This window comes from Meleagris gallopavo, chromosome 6, assembly GCF_000146605.3.
Source record: "Meleagris gallopavo isolate NT-WF06-2002-E0010 breed Aviagen turkey brand Nicholas breeding stock chromosome 6, Turkey_5.1, whole genome shotgun sequence".
NCBI lineage: Eukaryota > Metazoa > Chordata > Aves > Galliformes > Phasianidae > Meleagris > Meleagris gallopavo.
In genome coordinates this window covers 38,993,964-39,013,572 of record NC_015016.2, presented here as the reverse complement: position 1 = coordinate 39,013,572, position 19,609 = coordinate 38,993,964, and the positions used below count along the sequence as shown (strand labels likewise).

The 19,609-nt window shown below is 39.1% G+C and overlaps 1 protein-coding gene across 1 annotated transcript in view; it reads left to right on the top strand.

Annotated features, from left to right (window-relative positions):
- The window catches only part of OSBPL10 (oxysterol binding protein like 10), a 112,307-nt gene that overhangs the window by 12,431 nt on the left and 80,267 nt on the right, over nucleotides 1-19,609 (top strand). Inside the window, exon 2 of the mRNA XM_031554050.1 lies at nucleotides 64-446. Within this exon, the coding sequence (XP_031409910.1) occupies nucleotides 64-446 (383 nt within the window). The remainder of the gene's footprint in view (nucleotides 1-63; nucleotides 447-19,609) is intronic.

Below are 19,609 nucleotides of genomic sequence, written 5' to 3'. Positions count from 1 at the left end.
TGCTCCCTCCTGCAGCCCTCGGTATTTATTTTCGTTTCGTTTCGTTTTATTTTCCATCCGAAGCAGAAGCGCACCGCTGTGGGGGTGCGGGGGGCTCCCGGCTCCCTTTCCGCGGTACTCCTCGGGCAACTTACCTTCCTCACGCTGGGAAAGTTGGGCGGGATAACCAGAACGGGTGCGAGCCTCACGGAGCGAGCGAGCGAGCGAGAGGTGCCGTACTCGTGTCTGCAGTCACCGGTGTGATTTGTTGGCTTCGGGGAGGGCCACCGAGGAAGCGGTTAGCCGGTGCTCGGCGGGCTGCCGCGCTGCCCTTCCTGCGTGACAGGTGCTGCGCTGCGCTGAGGTGGCGGCCGGCTGCGGGCGGGACGGCCGCTGTGCGCCCCGCTGGGCGTGGGGCCTCGCCGCGGGTTGTGGGACTGAGAACCATGCGTTGGGGTCCGTGGAACGCGGGAGGCTCTCCATTGCTGCTTTACTTCTTGCTGTTACTGGGTGGGTGAGATTGGGTATCCGTACCTCAACTTTTTAATGTACGGCTCTGAAGTGAGACGGTGGCTATAGAGAGAATGTCTGCAGGTCCAGCCACAAGCCTTTGGAAAGTGAGAAAGAAAACTTTGCTTACATTGAGTGATCCCAAGCAGTGAGAATGCAGGCATAGCTCTCTCTTGGATGCTCCAGCAGTAATTTTAAAGAATTTCTAAGTGAGAAAATTAAATAGTACGGATGCCGAGGATGCTTTGATGCTGACTCTTGTGGAGCAGTGCTATAGCAATACTTGCTGAAAAGTTTCAGAAACTGCTCTGATTTCATGCACGAGAGGGCATGCACAAATTATACCCACTGTGGGTGATGGTGAACAGGTCCAATATGGATAGGCACTTCTCTCCGTAAACCAGGCGTCTTTCACTTACATGTATAGGCTGCTCTCATGGAGACATAGAGAAAACCCTTGACTTTCTCTTGACTATTGCTGCTCTGTGCTAGATTCGTGTCGGAATCCTGTCCGTTACTGATTTATGCAGACCTTCTGTCGCTTTGTTTAAGAACCAAATAAACACATTTTGATATTAAAATGAACAACTAATCCTCCCTCCATTTTATTTTTTTTCCTGGTACCGCCATCTCTTTTGGTAGAAGCAGTAACTTTTTCTAATCATGTGAGTGTTGCTAAGGGTCATTTTCAGGTAACTGATGGAAATTGCAAAATTGAGGTCTTTGCTTGTAAATCTTTGGGTCTAGAACTGCTGCCTGTTAGCTTTGGGCAGCGTTTAGTACTGATTAGATCTCTGATAAGGATGGCAGTTTAAGACAATGTGTATGATCTACGTATGTCTGAGAAACTTCTGTCTGAAAACATCACAGAGATAAATGTCGCGTGAACAGTTCCACTGTAGCACTTGGAGGTTAATATTATTTTACTCTTAGCAGTCTATTTTAATCCTGCTGTATAATGCTTTGTCAACCGCTCATCTTATTTTGTGTAGATCTGGCTATTTTACTACATGGTTTGTGATGAGACAGCCTCTGGGCTAAGTGGTGTTTCTAGTTTATTCAGGTGTTCCTTGATCTATGTGTGTGTTAACTGGGATTGGTGATGCCAATTTTAAACAAAACAGTTGCTACTGGAAGATTACAGAAGTCGGTCTTATTGTAATTTCCAGTAAATGAGTATGCGTGGGTTAAAGTGTGATTGTCTGTTTGGGATTGTATGTATTGTGGAATGATCATAGAAATTAGTTCTGAGTTTACTTAATCTGAAAAAATGTAGGATTGTTTAACTTCATGATCGATACAGCCAGATGACATGAATATAAATAAAATGGAACAATAAAGAGGAAACTGATAGAGTTCAGTTATTGTGGATTTGAAATGTTCTTTAAAGTACCTTATCTGTTAGCCTAAATAATTTAAATGCATTTAACATTAGCTTCTGCCTTGAGGTATTGAAGTAGAAAGGCTTTCTTTCCTAAGTTATTCCACGCTTATTATGCAGGGTGACCTCTAAAATTCCGAAGACGTTTTTGTCTTGTTTGAATTACAATACATTGGTGTGGCTTTTTTATCAATCCTCCTTTAAGGGGATTATGCAAGATATTCCTATTTTGGACAGGGCAATATTGAAGCATAACACTTTGATGAACAATAGCTGAAGTAATTGAAGGACTCCGGTTCAGTCAATCTTGAGAGCTGCATTAATTTCTATTTTAAGAATTTTTGAGGGTTTATTGTCTATTGCTAAATAAATCTATTTGTTCTCTTCCAGCAGGTTCAGGAACAGCCTGTTTTGGAAAAGAGCTAGCTGGTGATTTTTTTTTTTTCCCTTTCTCACACCAGCAGAAGGAAGGGCTGTTTTTTTGTTTGTTTTGTGGCAGTTTGCTGCACAGTAAAGTTGTCAAGGGGGCTGGGCTTTTAGAGTGTCTCTGCTAAAGTCTGACTTGCCGTTGATTTTCACAGGTCTGAAGGCAGAGAGCAAAACAACCTCAAGCACAGACACTTTCATGTAAGAACATTTGTGTCTGATCTGAGATACTAGAATATCTCACTGTCAGGACAGGTCAGTAATTGGCTGCAGGACTGGTGTTAGCAACAGGGGGCCTGCATGAATGAACAAGGTTCTGCTGGCCAAGCTCAAATACAAGAAGGAAGCCTACAGAGGATGAAAGCAAGGTCAGGTAACCTGAAAGGAATACAGAGAACAGCTGGGGATGAAGTTAGGATAGCTAAAGTCCGTAGATAGAGTTGAATCAGGCTAAGCCTTTCCTGTTCCCCTTAACAAGTATATTAGTGACATAAAGAACACTACGAAAATGTTCCTTAGTGAAACAGGAGATTTGATTACCTGAGTGGTAAGGCTGAGGTACTGAATGCCTTCTTCAGCAGCAAGGTAGCCTTCTGGAACACTAATTTCCAGAGATCAGAAGGAAAGGCTGGAGCAAGGAAGTTGTAAGTTTAGTGGAGGAGGATAAAGTCAGGGAACACTTAAGCAAACTGGACATTCTTAAGTCCATAAGCCCTGATGGGATGCGCCCATGAGTGCTGACGGAGCTTGCAAATGTGATTGAGATGCAGCTCTTGGTATTTGCTCAATAAGGGAAACTTGGAGGAATGCTGGGAGACTGGAGGAAAACAAACATTGCTCTTATTTTCAAGAAAGGCAGATGAAGAATACAGGTAACTACAGGCTGGTCAGCCTTCCCTTAGTCACTTTAAAGGTAATGAGACAGCTGATCCTGGAAACCATTTCCAGACCTATGAAGATGATGATCAGGAGTAGTCAGTGTGGATTCACCAAGGCGAAGTAACGCCTGACAACCTGATAAGGTTCTACAGTGAAATCACAAGCCTTGTAGATGAGGGTGGAGATGTGGAAGTTACTTTCCTGGATCTTTGGTACCGGGCCCCATATGGTCATCATTGAGAAGCTATTTAAGTATGATCTGGATGAGCAGATAGTGAAGTGGATCCATAACTGGCTGATTATCAACACAGAGTAGTGATTAGTGGTGAAAAATCTAACTGGGGGTAAGTATTGAGCAGAGTACCCTAGGAGTTGATTCTGGGAACAGTCTTGTTCCAAGTCTTAATTAAAAATGTGGATGATGAGGTATAGTAAACTTGCAGATTCACGAAACTGAGGGAAGTGGCTTACTCAAAGGAATGTGCAGCCATCCAGAGTGACATGGTTGGAAGTAGATTGATGTGGAGTTCAACAAAGAGAGATGGCAAGTCGTTCTGGGGAGTAATAATGCCAGATGTGCTGATTTTCAGCTGGGTGGCCCCCAGCAGAAAAGGACTTGGGAGTGGTGGTAAACACCAAGATAAGCGGGTCAGACGTGTGCCCTTGCAGATAAAAAGCTAAGGGTATTCTTGGATGCGTTAGTAGGCAACGTATTGCCAAGGGAAAAAGAGTTTGTCCAACTCTTGCAGTCGTCTTCTGTCTGCTTTCATACGGTACTAACTATAAAGCAAATGCTGCAGCCCAGCCTTTCTGTTTGTTTCTTCCCTGTCATGAGAGAGGTGCAAAACACGTTGAGGGTCAAAGATTAAATAGTCTAATACAGTGATGGCTGCTCCAGGTTCTTTCATTGGTACCATTCAAGTTCTAGGAGTGAATTGTGACCTTTTTCCAGTGTAAAAAGCAAGTAGGTGGTTACTGGAGAAATATGACTATACTTGAATATGTTATTGAAAGTTAAATGTATGTTGTTAGTTTCAAGTAAACTTGGAACTTAAAATGTCAAAAATCACTTATTAGTAATTGCTGTTTTAGATTATATGCTAATCATTTTTTTTTCCTTAATCCTGAAATCTAGGTAGCAAAAATAATAATATTGAAATGTGAGCTTTCCTTGTTATACTCCATTTCTTTCACTTTTTGCTATTGAAACTTTTTGCTCCTAATTATTTATTGTTGAAGATGATTGTTAGAAAAAAAATAAATGACCTATAAACTCTTTGTTGTATGCCTCTAATTTAATTGTAGGAAAGTTAAAATTTTAAGTGAAGATGCGCCCTGTCTGTGCTTAGGTAATGGTTGATTAAACCTAACTTGTTTGATCACTAACTGCTTGATTTGTCTTGAATAGCTTTTTCTGTTGCCTCTAAGCAGATATGTCAGGAGAATGGAGAAGGCTTTTGGAACAGAGGAGTGAAGTTAGAGAAAGGCTTTTATCAAGGTAATGGCAGCAAGAGAAATCGATCATTCTGTCTCTCTGCCCTCAGTAATGCTTAAAAGAAACATTTTGGAGAAAAAAAACTTTGAATGTGAGGTTGAAAGTTAGAAGGATGGTCTTGTGGTTTGGACTTTGGAGATGGCTATGGCTGTTCTCCAAGCAATCCACATTTCTCTTGCCCCCAGGCAGGTAACCCAAGTTCTTTGACTGCCCGTCTCATGTAGCGTCACTGCTACTTATGCCTATGTGGGGATAAGTTCATATAATGTATGATTACTTACTATGTAAGATGCTTGATGGCATCATAGGCATAGGAAAAGTCTGTTTAAGACAAAGGAGACTTGAGCACTTTCACTCAGTCAGTGTGTTTGGGATTTTCAAGTGCACTTCAGAGCTGAACAGCAGTCTTGGTACCAGAGGGAATGAAACGACAGACAAAATAGACTGCGGTCTTCCTTTCACCCAGATGTCACACTTTGCTTTCAGACAGTGAAAAGAAGTGGCAGTTGGCTCTAGCACTTACCCTTATCTGGATTTAGTTATTACTAGTTCATCTCACTACTGTCTTTTTGAATGGAGATCTCTGTGCTTAGCAGCGCAGTGATAAATGTGGTTAGAGGGAGCACACATGCTCTTGTTAGCTCATCTGAAAAAATGCACCCGTCTGTGCATATGGATTTGTGTTCAAGTAGGTGAAGTGACAGTAAGTTGTTAAACTAAGTAATGTGCCTTGGAGTCTTTTTGGTAGTATATAAGAAATGTATTCAAGAGGTTTTTCACATCACTTTATATTTAAAAGCAATTATTAAATAAGAAGAATGCATTTGGGCTTTAGCTTCTCTTTGCCTAAGTAATATAATAATTCTTACCTTGTTCTTTATGATATATTTAAAAGGGTTTTATTATATTTAAAACTTTTCAAGTGAAAAGGGTACTGAAAATCACTGTCAACTCTTAATGTAAAATGATATATTTTAAATCAGCATTATAATGGATGAATGAAACAAAAAGTATTGAATTTAATATAAATAAAAAAGTTGAGTTTCTTTTCTTGGCCTAATATACTTCCAGAACTTAATTTTTTTTTTCCCAAGTATCATGTCGTTATGCTTTAGATCTTTTAGGATTTTGGAATATCTTCCTAAGATGGCTGAGCGCATTTTAGAACCTTATCCAGGGAGGCAATGCTTCTTTTTTTTCTTTTTTCTGTTGCAAATATATTTCAGTAAACACTGTTGAAGTACTACTGTGCTTCTCTTTCCAGGATGGCATTTACATCACACCAAAAGTAATGCCTCCTATATATTTCCTTGGTAACTAAAGATACAAAGAACACAGTAAGACTGATAGAGTAAGCTATCACCTACAAAGCACGATTTTTTCAGCATACCCAGCACCATTAGCTGTGCATTTTCACTGGCGATGAACAAGAGCCAGCATGCCTTGCTTGTAAAAAAACTGCATCAGTGAGGTGACCTGCTACTTCACAGCTACTATGATGATGTTGTTGCTAGGAAAATGTTGCCCATGCAGTTCATCTTCCATCGGCCTGAACAGATGGAATTCAGAAGGAGCCAATGGACTGTATGGTGGGTGTGGTAGGACAGTCCTGTAAACATTGGCAGTGCCCTCCGTGATCTTCAAGCTGGTATGAAGCTCGGTGTTGTCATGTTGCAAGAGAAAGGTGGTTGTCTTCTCTGCCCTGGTTCTGGAAGAAGTTTGAGCCTTCAGCTTAGTCACTGTGGTGATGACCTCTGATTTTGCAGGCCAACATAATAAAATAGGAGGCATTACTTTGAGAGCAGCCATCATAATTAACAGGTAAATTGAGTAATTTAGATTCTAAGTACCAGTTATCTAGCACAAGCCACAGCGTGTCTTGATTCCTGTTTCACCTAGACTTGTGTTTCTCTGGGAACGTGAGACTTTTTCTTCCAGTGGTAGAGCATTCTTGACCATTGGAGCCAACTTTAATTACTCACTGCTTAAAAAACTGCCTTTCTTAATATGTGTCAACCTTTTATTTTTATTTTTTTACTCTAACATTGTTATGTGTGCTGTATAGGAGACAGAAAACACCACTTACCAAATTTCATTTCCTTGTGCAGTCTCTTTGGAATGGTGATGTTATCATTTCTCTGTTGATAGCTGAACCGGTGGAATCTTCAGTGGAGCTGCAAGTCAAGATTCCCATAATTTTAATAATTTATGACCTTATGATTACTATTGGCTATTTCAATGTTTTCCTTCAAGTCTGGACACTGGAACTATATGCAGTTAATTGTGATTGCACTAGGGAACAAATGCAAATGTAATACATCCCATTTTCTCCAATTCAGTATTTCCTGCTTAAAATGTCCACAAGCGTAGCTTTTAAGGTCTCCATTACAGTTTTGGGAAATTAGCTTTGTTTTGACTTGTGAATTTAACTCTCAGTACACACAGCAGTGATACTTCATGTTCCGTGGTGTTGCTCTGGTTCTCCAGACAGATACATCCGTACCTCTTCTCTTGCAGCTGTCTGCTTGCCTTACTTGAGTTGTATGTGGTCTAATGCTTGTTAGGCTTTTCTCTAAGCTGTATGTGTTGCTTCTTATTCTTCTTCTGATGTCCATTAGCATACTCATTTTGGAAGTACTGTGATGCTCTTTTTTTTTTTTTTTTTCCAGTAGGAAGGTGATAAAATGTCTCCCTGCTGTGTGCTCTATCCATAGTTAGCACAAGGTTTTTCATCTTCCCTGATAAGTCTTAGAGTTTCTCATGGCTTATGGATGCCTTATTTTTGTAGGGGGAAAAGTAGTAATTATTTGTTTATAAACATTAAAAGCATTTAAGAGCATTTAAAAATATAACTGGTGAAACTGATTATTAGTTGAAGAATTACTTTGGAAAAATATATTAGTGAAAGGATTGGCTATATATATATATATATACATACACACACACATATATATACATACACACACACACATATATATACATACACACACACACATATATATACATACACACACACACATATATATATACATACACACACATATATATATATACATGCTTTTCCAGGTCAATCTTCCTTCTTGTAATTACAGCTCCTTTTGTCACTAGATGTATGATTTTTTATTTTGACATTAGAATGCCTGCTATTTGCTGAGGATAGCTTATTTTCATGTTATCAGCAAGTCTTTATGGAGATTTTTTTCATCTAGGTCATTGCTAAAAACTTTAAGCCAAGAACTGATTGCCAAGGAACGCTATTAGAAATGCATTCACTTGAAGATCCTTGCTCTGTTATATTTTGAGGCTGTCTGCGTCCTTTAGCTGTTTTTCAATGCATTTAATGTCTCTTGCTGAAGTAGAATTGTACTGGGGTCTCCATGCTTCTTTTACTCTGGTTACGGGAAAAAAAAAAGTGAATTGGCTCATGACTAACTTACCTAGGTGTAGGCAGGATGGAGCAACAAAAAATGTGTTATTCATTGCTGCAAGCATTTGGGCATTTTGCACTGGCACAAAAACCTCTTCTGAAGGTTTTTTTTTTTTTTTTGGGTGCCTTATCACAGTAAGCTTTTTATAGAAGCTCTCGTTCTTGAAAACAGGAAAAGTCTCTCTCAATTGGAAGGTTTGCCTTTCACACCATAGGCATAAGTTTTTTCTTTTTTTTTCTTTTTTTCCATTAGGCACATTTAATCTTACCTGGTTATTAGGCTTTGATTCTGTTGGGTTACATGTCAGTCTTTTTATCTTATTTTTATTAAGCAAGTGGAAGGAAAGGGTGATTTGACAGTAGAGCAGGGGAAGAAAGATGAGGTGTACAATGGTGGGAGAAACTTAAGAAAGAAATAAAAGCTGCTGGAGGAGGATTGATGGAGGGAAAGGGAGCCCATGGAGAAGGAGGAAACGAAGGAAGGAATGAAGAAGTAGATACAAAACAGAAGACAGTACAGAGACCTTTAGCAATTTTTTTTTTTTAATGAAAAAGAAAGTCTAGAAATCATGTAATATATATTCAGAATGATGTCGAGGAAGCCTGTGTGAGAAAAAAAAAACCCATGTGAGAAAATTTGCTCTATTTCTTAGTTTTAATCTTACTTTAAGAACGGCACAGAAGTAGACAGAAATTATTCTTTTCTACTTTGCAGAACGCTCTGGGCAGTGCCAGTATTTTTCTGCTTTCTTACCTCTCCCACCTTCTGTGGCAGAGCTTGTTCCACATTAATAGCATGTCAACTGCAGCCAGAGGAAGCTACTGACAGCGCCCACCTGGACGTATAGTCCTGTGCCAGGCTTATCTTTGCCCTTTTAAACACAGTATTGTTCATGTGTAAATTCAAGTGTATGTGATGATTTTTCCTTTTAAAGGTCATATGTATTGTTTCTTTGTTTTTGATTAAAGAATGAGTATCTGGATTTGTGCATATATAAGACAGAGATTTTAGAAATAGGTATAAAGCAGCAACTTAACACGTAAAGGTCTTTCAAAGTAAATGTTGCTTGCAAATCATACGCTGTCTCCAGGGGGATCACGGCTAATACTCTGAATATCTCACAACATATTGATGAAACCACCATTTGGTGGACTGTGGATTCTGTGCATATGTTTCTAAGAAGCGCTGTTGAGAAGATGCTGTGTTGTGAAGAGGGCTGCACATCAGCTGTCAAGACCAAACACAGAAGCTTTAACTTCTCATCTTCATCAATGAATCAACAATTCCAAAAGAAAAGGTAGGGCCAGCCCTATGCAGAGCATTGTCACAGAGAGCCGAGAAATTCCAGCTCTCATAAGAGATGATGTAGTAAGAAAGAAAGATCTGGTTTCTGCAGAGCTTTGTTTGAACTTGTTGAGATGGAGAAGAGATAGAAGTAAGCTGGAGAAGAGATGGAAGTGAGCCAGTGCAATGGTAACTGGAAAGCAGCTTCCTTACTTTGTATGTCTTAGTTTTATCCATATGATGTATAGAGAAGGCTTAGCGTGATCATGAATATGTTTGTAATTTCAAAATGGGGATTTGGTGATTACAGATTTTTTTTTTTTAAAGCTAAGAAAAACAAGCTGTAGGGAAGAGAGGAACTGGAAAATAGGAAAATTCCAGAAGCAGGACCTCCTTAAATTGCCCATTGCGTTATTTAGTTTCATATAAATAAATATATTTTAAAAAATACAGGCAACTCACAAAAATGGCATTAGTGTTAACATAGCTGAGTTCTCGCCCTGTTGTTTATGAGCACAGAATAAATATTACTTGTTCAACAGGTTCTGTGGGTGAAATAGTATTTTAAATGAACATTGCTGTTGGGAGAAGTGCCAGTATTCATGAGGTTCAATTTGGAGAACCTAGATAATAAGTTATCATCTTGAAAGTGAAAAAATAACAGCTGCTTTAAGCAGTGTAGTAATCACACACAACAAATTTGATGAAATAATATATCTGGTTTTAACTTGCATGAAAATTATTGCCCCAACAGGTGTGTTCAGAAAGTGTGTGTCTGCCTGAAAGTGTCTGATAGTCTATGTAATCATATAGAATATATTATAATAATTTGTGTCTGGAATAACTGTAGGGAATATACCTTTATGAATTATGTAAACGATGCTATGTGGAATGAGAGAGGAATGAAGAAGTGGTATGAGGACTGCTGTTTCCTGGCATCAGTGTGTGTGCCTTTCTGCATCTGGAAACTGCCTTTGAAATCTTTGTGTTTATTGCTTTTGTAGGTGGTGGTCAGCTCTTATTATGTGTTCCAGGGTTTGAAAAACAGCTAAAACCAGGCTGCTTCTCCCCTATAAATTACACGGGTAATGTACGCAGGTCCACGTGCTACAATAGCTAGATGAACATGGGAGAATTATCAAGAAAAAAAAAACAAAAGAGCCAAATGCTTGTATGCACCAGTTTTGGCATTACAGCCCTGACCTAGATGATGAAGACAAGAACATTTCAGATAAAAGTGAGTTATGAACTGTTCTAATTTACTGCTTTGCTGGAAACGTTATTAACGCTTGGAACACATTACAACACATGCAATTAAAAAAAAAATCTGACAGTGAGGTTGTATCCTTGTCAGGTTTGCAATACATTACTCTGTAAAAGTAGTTTCTAGAACTAAGTTGTAGCACAGCTGTTATCTTTTTTTCTTAAAAAACCCCATATTTTACACTGTTGTGTTTTCTAAAAAACAAAAGCCAACCCCAGAATTGTCTGTTTTATCAGGTAATACCATAGGTTCTTTGTAGAATTTGGGCAAGCCTTAAATGAAGCACTGTCTATTGAAGTTAGAGGAGGAAGTGCTAGATCCCTAATAAAGAGCCTTTCCTTGTTAAATCATTGTCAGAGGTTTAGATATGTGTTTAGGTTTATCTTTTGCTGTAGAACTGAGATCCAGAAGTGGCTGTCATTGATTATAAGATGCTGTGGTTTTCAAATTGAAACAGTAGTCTTTCAGTTTACAGGAAAATTATTACATCTTGAGATCTCTTATTCCTTGATGCTCCAGTACATAGCTAAAAACATAATACTGAAGAGTTGTTGGCTTCTGGCAATGATTCTTGCTGAGGACAGGGCATTGCAAAACAAGGTTGAACTATGAAGGTCTGACAGAGAAGTCAGTGAACTGTGATAAAACCTCCATAAAGCTTAGCTGACTCAAGGCAGCTATAGTTATGCTATATTATTTGTTGATGGGATGGAATATGCTTTGTACCCTGTTGGATTTTGCTGTTGTAATGCAATACAGTCAGTATCTTTCTCTGGATAGATTCTTTTTAAGGGGTTGGCTTCTGAATATTGAAAATACGTCAGCTTGGAATCTAGCCAATATGAAAATAAACCAGGATTAGTTGTGTAAATACTTTCTTGCTTTTTTTTTTTTAATGTTAGTACATGGACTAAGTCTTGGCAGTTCACAGAGCAGAATGTCCTGAGGAGAATCATAGAAAATCAGAAAAATAACACAAGAAAAGACTGAGATACCAGAAACTTCTAGGTCTTCAGGTTTCTTCTATAATTAAATAACTTGCTAGGAGGACTGCTAGTTCTAAACCCCCTTCACCCCCCAGTTATATTTTGATAGCAAAAATGTGATTATGCTGGGAAAATAGCATGTTACTACTTTTCTTAAATAAGGTACTAATTGAGACTTAGCATAAGAAGGTAAGACAACAGCCACTATCTGAAAGCAAAACTGTTAGATGTGGATATATATGTAGGAATTAGTTGCAGGCAGTAAGCAGGTGGTGTCTTTGGGCAGTCTCCTTCAGCTGCCCTGTCTTTCACAGGGGCTTGAAGTGTCAAATATTATTGCTCAGAAGAAAGCCTGTAATACATGCTGCATTTCTGCTAGGCTTTGGGAGGCTGGCGGATTGTTCAAACGTAGGAAGAACTGAAGGTTCCCCTTTCACACTGTGACTGTGCCACACTGTCAGTGTGTGAAGTCTGTCGGGACCGTCTCTGTCATGCATGAGCTGTAATGGAGGGTGCAGACAACTGTGAAAGTTGGTAGGAGGCTCAGGTGGGCCTTTCTTGGGCACAGATGTTCTGGTAGGAGTTCTGTGTTGAAGGATGAGTCATAGAAAATAGCAAGACCTTCTAAGCAGGTGCTGGAGCAGCTTAGAACTGTTAACCTGATGGCTTGTGTTCATGTCTTTTCTAATTTTTAAATGGAAGAATTAAAGTCTTGAGGAAAAAGTGTTGAACAGGTGCTGAATCTAGTCTTGATCCTTCCTGTGTTGAATTGCTGGGTTGGCAGTTAAATCTGAAGGGATATGAAGCAGGACAAGATAAGTGGCATGAATCCACCTGTCGTCTTTCTTGTGTTTGAGGGGCCCCTTTCAATATTTTCCCCTTTATCTGATCTTTTATTTGATGCTGTGGCAATGAGTGTAGGGTTGGTTGGTGTTCTAGGAAGTGAATTGGAGAAAATACTTGAAAGTAAAGATCAGCTGTAAAAATGTTGCATTTTTTAATAATTAGAACTGGGCAGACTGACTGTTGGTTCCAGAGATCAGGCCAATGGCTTGAAACCTTTTGGAATTTTATTCCCCTTGAGTTTAGGACCGGATTTTTCACAATTTATGTCTGAACAGATTGAACACTAGGGGTGTGGAATAGCTTTCTCAACCGAGGGACTTGGACAGCTTAAATGGAACTGTCAGTGATAATAGAGAAAGCAGCTGGTACAGGAAGAATATACAGTATGGTTTCTCACGGATTGCATTTTTGAGATGGTGTCAGGACATCAAGAACAGATGTCTAAGAGACTGAAAATGCCTACTGTACTCATATGTTGAGTTTTGACTTTCATTACATTCCTTCAACTGCATTTAGTTATTGGAATACTGAATTGAACACTTTTAAAAAGAAAACTATAAAAATTATGGAACTGTAACTAAGTTCTGGAAATCTGAAAACTACTGGAGCTCTGCTTTTGTGCCTTATCTATAATGATCTACACTTGTTCTGCTCGCTTTTTTCCCTAGTAGTATTGTCATACTTTAATTACTTGAACTAATTATGATGGATCTGTTCTGTTTCAAAGAGCATTTAAACTTAGGAGTTGGTTTATTGCCCAGTGTTTGATGCAGAAGTTCAGTTATGTTGTGTCCTTTTTTTTTTTTTCCCCCCCCCAAAATTCCCTTCTCTGTCGTGGTTTCATGGGCTGCGTGGTAGGCAAGCTTGTGATTGCAGTTTTAACAGCAAGCATCGGTTACTGGAGGAATCTAAGGAATACCTTAATATTATTTGCAAGAATTTCAGTCTGTTATTAAGGACTTTTTCTCCAAGTGTGTTTAGTGTTTTTTTTTTCTCCTTCTATCACGCTATTTCCTTGCCATTGCTTTTCATTTCATTCTGAGCAAAGAGGGTGCAGTGCTGGATCTGGTGTATGGGGAAGTGTATGGGAGGGAGGCAGTAGGGTGCCAAAGGGCTCTGCAGAACCAGAATGATCTTTCAGTATGAAATCACTGCTGGGAAAATGTGTTTGTTTTTGCTCTCTAAGTTGAGAAGTATTACTTCTTTACAGTGTTTTCTTGTGAGAAATAATGTGTGTGCAAAATAATGGTTTTTAGATATGGCTGTTAAATGTATGACTTGTAGGTTCTGTTTTCATTTGAGACTTGAGTTCCATTAGAGAATTTTGTTTTCCTCACTTGAACATCTCCAATTACAATGTCTTAGATGCAAGTTGTTTTGTTGAGGAGAGGGGGAATAATGGGTGTATGTTCTGAATCACATCTTTTCTGTTTGGGGTGCTAGGCAAGAGAAACTAACAGCTGAGGATCAGCATCTGATGAGAGTGTTTGTGAGTAGTTTATACTATTTGGGAAGAAAATGGAAGAAAAATACAAAGAAGTGGTTAAATAGACAAATACTTAGTATAGTATTGGTTTTTGTCATAATTAGAAACTATGCAGAAAGCTAGAAGGAAGAAACCACCACCACAAAAAGCAGAGCAGAAATGGGAGAGTTCAAGCTGTACAAATCAAATGAAACTGCTCTGACCCACTGCAGTGGAACTGCCAGGTCACAGCCTGAACCGATGGTTGAGCACCATGTGAGAAGGCATGGCTAACCCAAGGAGCTCAGGGACAAGCAGTGCACCTGAGTGACTGGAAGGGGTGGAGCCTGGGTCCATCCCTCCTCTCTCTCATGTAAAGGTTAGCAGCTGAGGGATTTGTGTCTCTCTGGATAGAGATTGCAACTGCTCTTGAGCTATCACTGGTCATTGGAAGGGAGGAGCAAATTTTCCTTCCTTTTTACCTGCTATTGCTCTGTGGGGTTTGTATCCTACTAGAAGGCATTGCCATTGCCTTCATTTGCCATACACCCACTGATTCTTTTACTAGAGCTTGGCTGTTTGCATCTGCAACATACATTGCCAATACTTAAAGTGATGAGGGTATCTGATAATGGAAACAGGAGATTAACAACCTGCTCCTAATAGTTACAAGACAAGGCTTTTAAATACTTTAACTCTGAAACTGCTTGTGGTAACCAAATGGTAAGTCTTGGGAATCTTGCTTTCTACATGATTTCTTTTGGAAGTGAGAATGCACACTGCTGGGTGTTTGGGGGAGAAAGGAAGTACCTGCATCTTTCTGTCAAGCTAAGGCTAATGGAAAGCAGTTTCCGTATATTTTGGTGAGACAGTGCAAAAGCTTATTGTCCTTGCTGTGTTCTCGGATTGTTCCAGTGGGTAAAAAGACTGTGCCTAAAGCTTTCTTGGAAATTTTTTTCGTATCAAAGCACTAGCATATTGCAACAGTGAAGAATTTAAACTTCTGTTTTCACAATGCTTGATCATAGTCATTCATAACATCAGTTATGGCAAAGGTACTCATTCGTGTGGGAGGGTGGATTAAATTAGAAATTCCTGAATTGCTTTGTTATAACTGGCACGGCTGTAATGCTAGGAATGACAACAGAAATCATGTTGTGCTTGTAAAAAGTTATTGGTGAGCCTGTGCCTTTTTGTAGAGTAGCCTGATTGCTTCTGTGTTAACTCTTGTCAAATTTTATTGAAAATTACCTGCTTGCTGGCTGCCCAGCAAATATGGTTCTGACCAATTCAATAAGATATAACAAGGGATTTGACAGAAACATATGCAGTGTTGGAGGCACCTGCAAAATGCCATGTTTTCATGACTTTAACATTGAAATTGGTGTAGCACTGAGTACAGTGGAATCTGACTTGGCAGGACTGCTGATGCTGAGTGGTAAAAATTGTTCTTACCGTCTGTTTTCTTTGGTCATAAAAGATTCATATTAGTAAAGTGGTTGATAGTGTGGGAGAGGCTGTTTTCAGTGTGGGAGAAAGGTGTTGCATGCAATTGCATGAAAGCTTAGTTTCCAGAAGTCTGGAATAGTTGAGTGTTCATAATGCAGCAGTAAGTGAGCTTCACTGTGTGCAGGACAAACTGAAGTGAGTTCTGCCATGTACGGTTACCAGAGCTTGAGATCTACAGCTGAAAACACCGCCCAGTGGTTTCCATGTAATGTTAGTAGCTGGCAGAGGCAATGGATAACTGTCCTACCAGATGGATCACTCTCTGACGTTCCTCTCCTACCTAAAGACTGACCTGGCAAATTATGTACCATCTTTAGCTAACAACATTTTTTATTGTACAGGTTCTGCTGGAATGCAGTGCTCAGTATTGCTGTTGGCCAAAGACAGGAACTGAAAAATTGAGGTGACAGACTGGTAGTTTGATGTAACGATGAATAGAGGAGGGTTTCTTCAGTTGAACTAGGCTTTTAAAGTGGTCGTCCTCAGTTCTTACAACTGTTTATGAGAGTGGATAGTGATAGGGTAAGGGTGAATCATCTTAAACTGAGATGGGAGGTTTAGGTTAGATATTAGGAGGATGTTTTTCACACAGAGGGTGGTGACGCACTGGAACAGGTTGCCCAAGGAGGTTGTGGATGCCCCATCCCTGGAGGCATTCAAGGCCAGGCTGGATGTGGCTCTGGGCAGCCTGGTCTGCTGGTTGGCGACCCTGCACGTAGCAGGGGATTGGAACTAGGTGAGCATTGTGGTCCTTTTTAACCCAGGCCATTCTATGATTCTGTGATTCTTTCTTGAGGAGCAAGAATGAGAACTAGAATTGTTTTTCACTTAAGTTTTCTAAGTGCAGTTCACTTTATTTTGCCCAATTATCTAAGATTTAGGAGGCACATTGTTGTTCATTTTTGTACAGTTGCTGTGGACTGTAGTGTAAATATCCAAGAAACTGTTTTTATTTAAAAGTAACTAACTCAGATTAAAAGATCAACATTAGTTATATAATATTTCCAATTTACTGATCATAAAGGAGTTCTCTGTATTAAGAAATACCAGAACTATTTTTTTATTTTTTTTCTTATTTTCAGTGTAGTTGTTTTGGAATGGAATTATTCACATAGAATCTAAACAATTATAAGAAGATGATTGTGTTGTTTTTTTTTTTTTTTTGGTTGTTTGTTTGTTTTTATCTTCTTCCATGGAAATACATCACATGTAAATTAGATAAAATGTAACTTTTGGAAGGGCTCTGGCTTCCAGCAGATGTCGTGTTCTTTGCAGTCTCATACAAGTAACTCGTATAGACACATATCTCCTATTTTCTTCCAAATAACAGTGCTTGAAAAGCGGATCAGTGCAAGAGACTCTGTCACCCAGCATGAGTCCATCAATTTTAATTTCACTGAGGACAGGCTGGTCCACTGCTCTGCAGGAGCAATGATCTCTAGCAATGAAGTGGGAGCAGACATAACAGCTTCTTCTGCCTGGAATACATTAATGGCACCTGTGATTTGGAGCCTGCATGTATTCAGCAATAAAGGTGACTTTTGATGTTTTCGAATAGCGTTTGTCTGAAAACTTTTAAAATTTATGGGGTGATTTAGCTTCCTGTGTACTTTTGAGTATTTTCCTGCTTGCTCTACATGAATACATTTTTGTATTTATTTATTTATTGTCTTCTGGTAGTATTTCTGTCACATTACTCTCTCAGGAAGACTAGAGAAAGCTGGAGCTAATATCTCTAGGCTCATATGACATCCTAGCTGTTTCTCATACATCAAAAGAAACAGAGGTTACTTTTTCTACCTGCTGGTCATTTTTAAGTTTAGCAGAAGTGACATTAACCAGAGCTTTACACAGCGTGCCTGAGGGTGTTGAAAATACAGAATATACTAGGTTTGTGCTTTCACTTGTAGGTTTAATTTTTCATTATATATAGGCTTTTGGATTAGCAGATGGTAAGCCAGTGGTCAAATAGATAATATAAGGTAGAAATGAATGGGGAGAAACTCATATTGTGTTTATTCCTTTCTTTGAAGGAAAATATTCAGACCATGTGCCATCAGTTGTGGTTCTGAGTAGTGTTGAATATAGAAAAGTCTAAACATCAGAATTGTTCTCTGCAGTTTCATCCGTGCTAATAAATACAACAACTCAGTATGTCACTAAAACAGCCCTCAGATGATACAGTTTCACAAGGTTTTTTGAACTGAATTAAGAACACACTGTCACCTAAAGGAAGTAAATTTCTTACTTATTCCTCACTGCACTCACTCATGGCCATGAGATTCCACTTACGAAAGTGACAAATAAACTTGACAAAAGAAAAAAGATGAAAAAGTTGTAAATATATCTTAAATGTCAATATCTGTCTTGTAAAGTACTCCAGCTTCAAGGATAACAGTTAAATCTTTGCTGTCACCAGTAAGTGCTTGCTTAGTTTATTGAAGCTGCAAGAGAAAGTCTAATGTTCTGTATAACTTGAAAGAATAACATCAATATATTGTCAAAATATAGTCCTATGGTAGCGGTTCCCACCCTTTCCCCACTCCCCCCCGTCAGTCATCTAAGCAGCCTAGGAAAGAGTAACCAACTAGTTCTCATCTTTAAGTTGCCCAAGATACTTGTTGATGAGCTAGTTTTGGTAAGAACTTGTAAAAAGAAAACTATCTCCTCCAACTTACTAATTAGTCCCTAGTAGATATAGTCTGATAGAGGACTGTATGCTTTGCTTTTATTTGTGGGTGGAAGTCAAAGTAATAGTGTTTTATACTCAACTATAGTGTCAATGTGAGTCTTCAGATTTCTGTTTACTTAGTTTTAGGTATATCTACTGAAAGCCTTCTGGCAAATCCAGTGACCAAACTGTTCTGCTTGTCTGCTCCTTAATTGTCATCTTCTGCTCTATAAATTTGTCCATTGCTCATTGGCAGCAGAATGGTTGTGATAAAACCAAGTTTCTGTCTCCATAAACCATTACATGAGTGACTGCTCTAATTAATTTTCGGTAATATCTTTCTAATGAAAACTTCTAGGTTCTTTTAATAAGAGATTCTACAAATCCCCTCTAGCTTCTTGTATTGCATGTTTAAATGTGAGGGAAGAACTAAGTAAGAGACAGTCCTGTTTTCCAGTAGATGTTTTTTCCAGTAAGTGTTATCTACAGAATAGAGCAGCTTTTATAGCATAAAATTTAACTTTCCTGTGATTTCAGGGTTTTTATGCTCTCTTAAAGTGACCCCAGTATCCCGTAAGCAGTAAAAAAGAATTTACTTGCACTGGTATTTACTCTTCATTCTTTATATGCTGGTCAACTCCCTGAAGTTCCCTGACTAACCACTGTGCTGTACCTGTTTTAAGTGACAGGCTGTCACTGTAGCACATTTCACCTATTGTGTTTCACCTACACAGACAATTTCCATGGCTTTTAACCCTAAGACATTGCAGCCCAAGTAACTTCTGAGTTAATACAACAGATTCCTTTTCTTTGTGAAATTGGCTCAAGCTATGATTGAACAGTGTTTCTAATTTCCGTTCTCTCACTGTTAAATTGAACAAAGAAGTAGGCACTTAGAGTAGCTGAACTACTCTTAGCTACTCTAATTGAAGTCAGAGTATTCTTGTTATTTGAGCTAGCTCTATTTGCAGTCCATTTTGTGGTCTTGATTACTTGAATAGTTTTCCAACGTGGAGGTGTTTGGGCTTTGGCAGGTAGCAATTGTCTCTTCCTCAGTTTCAGTGCTCTTGCTGCTGTTCAGGGTTGCTCTCTGTGCCTGTTATTTGGTTTATTAATATTTCAGTTCCTGAGAATACTTCATCTCCAGGTGACATCCAAGCTAATATCAGATCTGATATAAAACCTTAGGCCCATAGTGGCTGTCCTATGCTTAGGTACTTTTCTGCGTGAAACCAGTAATTTTTGGTAATGAAGGCTCTCAAAGTCAGCAGATGGGTGAAGGTGCCTTCACTAGGCAGGACATAATATCTAGTCACAGTAATGCAGGTTTGAGTTGGTCTTAATCCTTACAGGTTGTCGCAGAAGAGAAAGGAAGAGTTGGAAGATACAGGTTAGAGAAATATTAACCAGATTTACCTCTGCAAATATGGGTTGGATTCATCATTGCCATGCAGTACGAGGGAAGTGATAGGACAGTTTAGGATGG